Source organism: Macaca nemestrina, chromosome 5 (genome assembly GCF_043159975.1).
Source record: "Macaca nemestrina isolate mMacNem1 chromosome 5, mMacNem.hap1, whole genome shotgun sequence".
Lineage (NCBI taxonomy): Eukaryota > Metazoa > Chordata > Mammalia > Primates > Cercopithecidae > Macaca > Macaca nemestrina.
This window is the reverse complement of record NC_092129.1, coordinates 140,508,509-140,517,700: the sequence shown is the minus strand read 5'-3', so window position 1 is coordinate 140,517,700 and position 9,192 is coordinate 140,508,509. Positions and strand designations below refer to the sequence as shown.

Here is a 9,192-nt window from a genome sequence, read left to right as displayed (position 1 = left end):
GCTGAAACCAAGTACAGTGTGTGCTAAGCTGTGGCTCCCCCAAACCCGCACCCAGACCCCTGGGCTCCCTCCAGATAGCTCCTTCAGGCCATTTGTCCCCAGATGCAGAGATGCTGGCCACTCTGCCCAGAACGCCATGTCCCCAGTCTTCCAAACAAGACTCCATCCACCCCAGAGCGCTTGGAGATTGCCGGTCAGAGGCTCTGGCAGGGGAAGCCCGATTAATACTGTGCTGCTCCTTCTCCTTCTCTCCTGGTCCCTCCCAGCCTCTTTAGAAATTAGGGGTCATTACCATCAGGGTGTGAGATCTAGGCACAACACACAAGTCATCAACACCCCAATTTCCAGTCTGCCTTTGGCCCCAAAGTCCATCTTGTCAGTGTTGACTCAGGGCCAGGAAAAAAACAAATAATTCCGGGCCCAGCCCAAGCTGGTGTGGCAGGAAGGCACCCAATAGCTCTACCTACCTCCCCCTGGAACTCTCTCCTTCCCCTCAACCCAGGGAGAAGCCCGTGTCACTCCTACATGTGGGATTTCTGACACTACTCCTGGAAGCTGCCTACCAAGTGTGGTATTGGGGAGACAGGACCCTAGGGAGGTAGGGAGGCTGATTTCTGAAGATGGGGACAAGACAGCCCATTCAGCCACCCACCCATCAATCCAATTACCCACCCACACATAATCATAGCTGATGTTTACTCAGTGCTTACTCTGTGCCAGGCACTGTCCTAAGTGCTTCGCCCAACTCTATTAGGTAGGGTCTTTACCTATTTTACAGATGAGAAAACAGAAGCATAGAGATGTCGACTGATTTTCCCAAAGTTACACACTAGTAAAATAGTAGAGCCAGAATTCAAGCTCAGGCATTCTAACTCCTGGGCCTGCACTCCTCTATACCACAGCCATCACCATCTGTCCATTTACTGACCATCCATCCATCCATCCATCCATCCATCCATCCACTCACACATGGTCACTCCTATTCAGCCATCTGTCTATCCACCTGTTCATCCATCCCTTTATCTCCCAACCCCCTGTTCAAAGCAGTCCACGAGAAGGAATGGCATATGGAAAGCCTCAGAGGGGAGAGAGTGGGGCATATCTAAGAAACTAGCTACTGCATACAGAGTGAGGGAAAGACAGCAAGAGATGAGGCTAAGGAGATGAGCAGGGCTCAAATCACAAGGGTTGGCCCATCCGCCGTCTCTCCACCAACCCAGTCCATCTACCTGTCTATCCACCCTCCCACTCCTCTGTCCACCCATCCATTCATCCACTCATCTCTGTAATTTGGAAGGCAGGCAGATGATAGATAGATGATAAATAGATGATTGATAGATGATTGATAGATAGATGATAGATAGACAGACAGATAGATAGGTAGATAGATAGATAGATAGATAGATAGATAGATAGATAGATAGATAGAATGAAGAGTTGCCAGGGTACATTTCCTTCCTGACAGTGATATTGGGACATGGGGGGATATTAGGACTTCTGGAGGCACCTGGATAATTAGTATGATCTCTCTCCCTTCACCTCCTGCCCACAGTTTTAGGGTTCTATGCATTTGTGGGAAGAGGGAATAGCATAGTGGGCCAGTGTCAAGGTTGAAAGACCCTTCCAGGTCCTGAAACGTCAGTCCCCAGCCCTGGCCTCCTGTCTCCTTGGGAAGACAGAAGGAATTGTGTTGTAAAGAGGTGTCACAATGCCCCCTGCCCCATACAAGTTCTCCCCACCTTGGCACTCTCAGTATCCTGCCAAGAGTCCTCCCTGACCACCAGAAGTTCCACCTGACCATCAAGAAAGGCCCTGGTCCAGCATGTGCAAGGTGGGATGAAATCACAGGGCTGGAGAAGGTCAGCCCGGGGTCACAAGAAGCCTGATGGGCAGGAAAGAGCATGAAAGCCCCAGCCAGCCTCACTTGTGTGGCTGGGAGGTGGGTCCTCTTACAAAAGGCTTAGCTGGGTGCTGGTGCTGCTGCCTGCCTTGTACTCCCCAGCTGTGGGACCTCTGTTATCTCCCTGGGGAGACGGAGAGAGGGAACAGGACACCCTCCATCTTGCTTCCTCTGCCCCTTCACTGCTGCAAAATGTGTCCTGGACTGTTTGGTTCATGTTACCCCCATCTCCAAGGCAAACTTGAGATAAGTAATAATTGTAGCTAACCTTTGAGTGCTTAAGAGGTCTAGGCACTTTACATGGACTAGCTCATTAAGTCCTCGCATTAACCCTATGAGGTAGAGCTCTTTTTTTTTTTTTTTTTTTTTTGAGGTAGAGCTCTTGTTGTTCCCACATTATACCTGGGAAAATTGAGGTACAGAGAATGTAATTTGCCTAAGGATCAGGCAGCTAGTGAGTGAGAGGGCTGGAGTTGGTTTTTTTTTTTTTTTTTTTTTTTGAGACTCGCTTTGTTGCCCAGGCTGGAGTGCAGTGGCACAATCTCGGCTCAGTGCAACCTCCACCTCCTGTGTTCAAATGATTCCCCCACCTCAGCCTCCCAGGTAGCTGGGATTACAGGCACGTGCCACCATGCCTGGCTAATTTTTGTGTATTTTTAGTAGAGATGGGGTTTCACCATGTTGACCAGGCTGGTCTCAAACTCCTGACCTCAAGTGATCCTCCTGCCTCGGCCTCCCAAAGTGCTGGGATTACAGGCGTGAGCCACTGTGCTCAGCCTTTTTTTTTTTTTTTTTTTAACTTTTTTATAAAATAGAGATGAGGTCTCTCCATGTTGCCCAGGCTGGTCTTGAACTTTTGAGCTCAAGCAATCTTCCCATCTTGACCTCCCACTGAGATCACAGGTGTGAGCCACTCGGCCCTGCAGGGAACTGGAATTTGAACTGAGGTAGCTGGCTCCAGGTCCCCATGCTACCCAGTCACAGGAGGAAGCTGAGGCCTACCCCCAGCCTCCCTAACCCTCCCTTCAAAGCCTCTGTGCTCCCCCAAAGGGAAACGTGCTCTCCTATAGGTTCAGCCAGGTGTGCGTGAAACCACGGTGTAACTGCCCGAGAGGCTGATAGTCATGACTATTTGCCCTGCGCCTTTACGGTTCCCAGCACTCATGGCACCCCACCACAAGCTGGTGAAGTAGCTAGCCTTATTATCCCCATTTTGCAGATGAGGCCACCGAAGCTCAAAGAGGTTCAGCAACTTGCCCAAGGTCGCCTGACCTGTAAGGGCAGGGTCAGGCCCAGGGCTCAGACCTTCAAACACCAAAGCCAAGGTACATTCCACAGCACCAGATGCCCCTGTGGGCCTTCACCAGCCTTCATACCCAAGTGCTATTTGCATTTCAATAAGGCACAAGGCCTTCCCCTAGAGTAAGGAGGCTACAAGTGGAATTTCTCACTGGGCAAGGTCATGTGCCTATGGCCCTGGAGGATTTGAGAGGACAGGGGCCTTCCTAGAAAACCTGTAGTAATATCACAGATGAGATCTTCTTGCCCTACTCAGAAAGCCCCACTCTTGAGTCATGCACTTCCCCACTCTAAACCCCAGCATAAGGGACAAACACATATTAGTATATATGTACATATTAATACGTGTGTACTGTGCATCTAAAAGGCCTTTGTGAGGTCTGCCTGCGGGGATGGGGGTCATGAAGGGGTATTTCTTTTTTCTGAGACAAGGTCTCACTCTGTCACCCAGGCTAGAGTGCAGTGGTATGATCTCAGCTCCCTGTAACCTCCTCCTCCCTGGTTCAAGTGATTCTCCTTCCTCAGCCTCCCGGCGTCTCACCAGCCCCTCCCCTCCCTTGGGAATCCCATGATCCAGGAGGATCACTTAAGGTCAGGAGTTCGAGACCAGCCTGGTCAACATGGTGAAACCCTGTCTCTACTAAAAATACAAAAAAATTAGCCAGGCGTGGGGGCACGTGCCTGTAATCTCAGCTACCTGGGAGGTTGAGGTGGGGGAATCATTTGAACACAGGAGGCGGAGGTTGCACTGAGCTGGGATTACAGGCATGCACCACCACACCCAGTTAATTTTTTGCATTTTTAGTAGAGACAGGGTTTTGCCATGTTGGTCAGGCTGGTCTCGAACTCCTGGGCTCAAGTGATCTGCCCGTCTCAGTCTCCCAATGTGCTGGGATTACAGGAGTGAACCATGGCGCTGGCTCTTTTTTCTTTTCTTTTTTTTTTTTTAAATGTTAACTGTTTTTTTTTTTTTTTTTTTTTGAGACGGAGTCTCGCGCTGTGTCACCCAGGCTGGAGTGCAGTGGCGCGATCTCGGCTCACTGCAAGCTCCGCCTCCCAGGTTCACGCCATTCTCCTGCCTCAGCCTCCGAGTAGCTGGGACTACAGGCGCCCGCCACCACGCCCGGCTAGTTTTTTGTATTTTTAGTAGAGACGGGGTTTCACCATGTTAGCCAGGATGGTCTTGATCTCCTGACCTCGTGATCCACCCGCCTTGGCCTCCCAAAGTGCTGGGATTACAGGCTTGAGCCACCGCGCCCGGCCTCTTTTCTTTTTTTTCTTTTTATTTTTTTGAAATAGAGATGGGTCTTACTATGTTGGCCAGGTTGGTCTTTAACTCTTGGCCTCAAGCAATCCTCCTGCCTTGGCCTCCCAAAGTGCTAGGCTTACAGGCATGATCCACCATGCTGGCCCATGGAGGGATAATTCTATCCAGATTCCTTCTTTTGGCTTTAGCTTAGAACCCAAATGAAAATAGGATCATGGGATTCCCAAGGGAGGGGAGGGGTTGGTGAGACCCTGTACTTGTCCTGTAACTTCATCACTCCCTGCGGAATGGAAGTGAGGGAAGCAGGTAGGGGAGATGGGACGACTTCTAAACCAGAGTTTCTTAATCTTGGTGTTTTTGACATTGGGCGCTGATGATTCTTTGTTGCAGGTGCTATGCATTGTAGGATACGTAGCAGCCTCCCTGGCTCCTACCCGCTGGAAGGCAGTGGCACCCACCCCACACTGTGTGACAACCCAGAATGTCTCCAAACATGCCAGATGTCCTCTGGAGGAAAAATCACCCCTGGCTGAGAACCAATGATCTAAGTCACATAGGCGGTGTGCATATACCCAGCACCCTTGACAAGGAGCACGTGAGCAAAGAACAGCCAGTTAAAAGAAACCAGATGTTAACCCGGAAAGTATGCAGTCAGGCTCCACCTTCCACCACAGCTGGCCCTGGGGGAGGAAATGGGAAGTCCTCAGCCCTCTGAGGTGAGTCACTTGGAGGCTGTCTTGGTCCCTAGAAAGGGCAGGGGAAGGCTAGTGCTGCCTGACTCCCTCTCTTCCTCCTCCTCCTCCTCTTCCACCACTTCCCCTGGACTGTCTCTGTCCCAGTTTTTGTGAGGGCTTCATTCCCGGATGTTCCGGGGACCCTGGCTGTCCCCTACCCCTGCTGCCACCAGAGTCCTGTATGTTGCAGCAGCAGCATCCTAAACACAGCTGAGGTGTGGACCCAGGGCAGGTGGGCCCAAGCCAGGGCCTGGGCTAGGGCAGAAAGGGAGGAGAGAGTTTGAATCCTGGTTCCCACACTAACCAGTTGTGGGACTTCGGAAAGGTACTCACATACTATCCTACAAACTGTGTTAACTCAGACAAATGCTTCGATGCCTTTGAGCCTCAGTTTCCGTATCTGAAAAATGGGGGCAATGTCTCAAATGGCTCTTAGGAGCTTTTGCTGAGCTGAGTGGCTAATGCCTGACATTTGGCAGATCCTCAATCCCATGAGTAAAGAGTGCCACCCTTCCATCTGTGGGCTGCTCTCTTCAGTTCCCCAGCCATTCTGAAAGCACCTGCCTCTGTCATCCCTAGCCCCAGCCCCATGAGCCCAAGATGGCCAAGAGGCTGATGCAGCCCTGGGGCTGGGTTAGTGGGGAGCAGGGACAGGGGTGGGGTCTCTGCAGCTCCCTCATCTTCATGGCCCTTCTGTGGTGTCAGGAGGACAAAACCCACATGCTCAGACTCATCCTTAACACGAAGAAACCTAAGCCACTTCTTGCAGCCCAGGAAAGGGAACATTCTCTAGGCCAGGATGTCAGCCTCTGTCAAGGATAAAAAGATTGCCATGGGTCTGATAGCACTGATTGTCATTGCCCTCACGGGACATTGGGCAACGACTGGAGACATTTTTGTTGTCACAACCGGGAGAGGGTGCTACTGGCATCTGGTGGGTAGAGGCCACTGCTGTAATCCTGCAAGACACAGGACTACCCCTCTAACAAAGATTGTCCAGCCCAAAGAGTCAGAGGTACCAAGGCTGAGCCACCATACTCCACAGGGACCCTCTTGTGTTCATGCATGGTGTCTTTGTCACCTTCACACCAAGAGCCTGGCATCCAAGACGTGCTCAGGAATGGTTGCGAATGAATGAATGGAGCAACTCATGTCCTCCTATCCTCAGCTCTGCTAAGAGGTGGTGATTCATGGTATAGACCTCATACTTCCCAGTGTGTTGTTCTGTTCATGCAGGGTCCAAAAACCCAGAACCCAAATCCAGCAGTCAAAACCCCACAGTGTTCTTGCCAGACTGGGAAATCTGGCTGCCCCGCCCTCCAGTGAGCTGGGAGCTGTGCAGGGCAACCTTGGCTAATCAGCTGCCACACAGCACGCCTGGCAGGAGCTCAGTGGGTTGATGGAATGAGGACAGAAAGAAATAGAAGATGCACAGGCCCTGGCAGGCCCTACTCCCATAGAGCAGTGGGCACAAGACATGTCATGGAGCACAGGGTGTGGAAAGACCTGGGTTCAAATCCCAGCCTTGCTCCTCACCAGTCATGTGACTCTGGACATGGGACTGACCTCTTTAGTTTTTTTCTATTACAAGGGGGGCTAATAATAGTAACACCTTCCTCAAAGAGTTGATGTGAGGATTGTAAGAGGTGATCCACTGCCAGGGTTTGGTGCGGTGCTCACAAATTGAAGTGGAAAATAATCTTTTGGTTTTTTTGAGATGGGGTCACGCTCTGCCACCTAGGCTGAAGTGCAGTGGTGTGATCACAGCTCACTGCAGCCTCAACCTCTTGGGTTCAAGCCATCCTCCTGCCTCAGCCTCCCAAGTAGCTAGGACCATAGGTGCATGCCACCATGCCTGGCTAATTTTTAACTTTTTTTAAACAGAGACAAGGTCTCCCTATGTTGCCCAGGCTGGTCTTGAACTCCGGGCCTCAAGTGATCCTCCCACTTCAGCCTCTCAAAGTGTTGGGATTAGAGGTGTGATCCACCGCACCTGGCTAGAAAACAATCTTTGATGACCACTATCACGGTTCATTTCCAGTGCTTGCCCCTCTGCCTGTAAACCCCTGTGCCCTGGGGCTGAGCCTGGAAGAGTCTGGGAAGGCTGTAGAACACTTGTTCATTTCTTGTGGCTGTGCACCAGCACTGGGGTAGGCTCTAGGGACAAAGAGATGCATAGGACGCAGTCCTGACTGCGGGAGACATTTACAGCCTGTTGGGACTTTAGCAAAGGACTATGTCGGGATTAAGATGAGACAAGACTGCAGAAAGTGGTCCCAGTGTAGGACTCTGAATGACGACTTCTTCAGAATGTGTGCGCCTGACTCACCTTAGTCCCTCCAGTAAAGGAGCACATCCTGAGAGGGGTCCAGAAGGCATAGAAGAGGATAAGATGGGGCAGGGGCTGCAGGAGGCTTCAGGGGTTCCTGGAGAAGGTTTCAAGTCTGCTGCTGGCCTTGGAAGAATAGGAAGAATTTTGAAAACTGCAAATTTGCAAAACTGAGGGCACATATATACCTGGGTAGGAACCAACAGGAGCAAAGCCTGCTTTGGAGGAAAGCCCTGGACAAGTTTGGACTGGGCAGATAGTTTGTAAATTAAACCCAGAGAAGACCGGGTGAGGTGGCTCATGCCTGTAATCCCAGCACTTTGGGAGGCTGAGGCGGGCGGATCATCCGAGGTTGGGAGTTCGAGACCAGCTTGACAAACATGGAGAAAACCCGGGCATGGTGGCATATACCTGTAACCCCAGCTACTCGGGAGGGTGAGGCAGGAGAATCACTTGAACTCAGGAGGTGGAGATTGCTGTGAGCTGAGATCGAGCCCTTGCACTGGGCAACAAGAGCGAAACTCCATCTCAAAAAACAAAACAAAACACAGAGGAACTACATGATGATTTGAGCAAAGGAGATTTCTTTTGTAAGAGGGCAGGAGCTCAACTTCCACTAACCCTGTACCTAGGGGTTCTCTCACAGTGCCTGGAGGCTGGAGGGCTGTGAGGCTGGGGGAGGGGAAATGGGTTCCCCTGACAGCTGAAGCCTGGGGAACCAGAACAGATCCAGCCTGACACATGCAGGGTGGATGGTTGCCTACAGATGCCTCATCCTTTGGTGGTACTGTCACGATGAGGACAGTCCCTAGTAAAATGCACAGCTGGTACCAGAAACATGGTGTGGGGATTTGAAGGTGAACAGGATAGCTTGGTCACAGGAAGGGTAGTGACAGAGGAATAAATAAATGTCAATGTGATGTGCTAAATGTGGCAATGGGGGCCTCCTAGAGAGTGGGTAGACCCCAGTAAGTAATCAACCAAGAGTGGTGGTTAGGATGAAGTAGGTATGGGTGAGTAGGAGACACATTTGGTAACAATGAGATATGTTCTAAAATAGAATGGGCTGGCTGGCTGGAAAGTGAGCTGGTACCCCTTACTAGAATTCAGTTCAATTGATTCAACATTTATCAAGCTTTCTCTAAATGCATTCGTCTGGAGTAAAACAGTAAATAGGATTTTGGAGGCTGTTATGTCAAGGGTAAGAGTATGAGATAGTTGCCTTTAAGGAGCTGAAGCTCTAATGGGAAAGACAGAATTTCCCTAGTGCACAGGAGGGAGGGCTCAGGGGAACACCTGAGCCAAGGTACAGGCTCTGGAAGTACCGGATGCGAGCAGGGAACAAGAGGTAAACTGTGTGGCTGAAATGCAGGGTGGGTGGAGGGTTGGAGGGACTGGAGAGTGGAAGCCACTTTTTTTTTTTTTTGAGACAGAGTAGGCTGGACACAGTGGCTCACGTCTATTATCCCAACACTTTGGGAGGCTGAGGCAGGTGAATCACCTGAGGTCAGGAGTTTGAGACCAGCCTGGCCAACATGGTGAAACGCCGTCTGTACTAAAAATACAAAAATTAGCCGGGCGTGGTGCTGGGTGCCTGTAATCCCAGCTTACTCGGGAGGCTGAGTCAGAAGAATCGCTTGAACCCCGGGAGGCGGAGGTTGCA

The 9,192-nt window shown here is 50.9% G+C and overlaps 1 protein-coding gene across 2 annotated transcripts in view; it reads left to right on the top strand.

Moving 5' to 3' along the window:
- Nucleotides 1–1,688: 1,688 nt before the first annotated feature.
- Nucleotides 1,689–9,192, top strand: part of LOC105489610 (ciliary microtubule inner protein 3) — an 8,568-nt gene continuing 1,064 nt past the window's right edge. The window contains exon 1 of one of the 2 annotated variants that reach the window (XM_071097056.1): nucleotides 1,689–1,831. In XM_071097056.1, coding sequence (XP_070953157.1) covers nucleotides 1,823–1,831 — 9 coding nt within the window. In that variant the 5' untranslated portion in view covers nucleotides 1,689–1,822. Of the gene's footprint in view, nucleotides 1,940–9,192 lie in introns of both variants that reach the window. The other variant, XM_071097055.1, reaches the window with a different exon arrangement.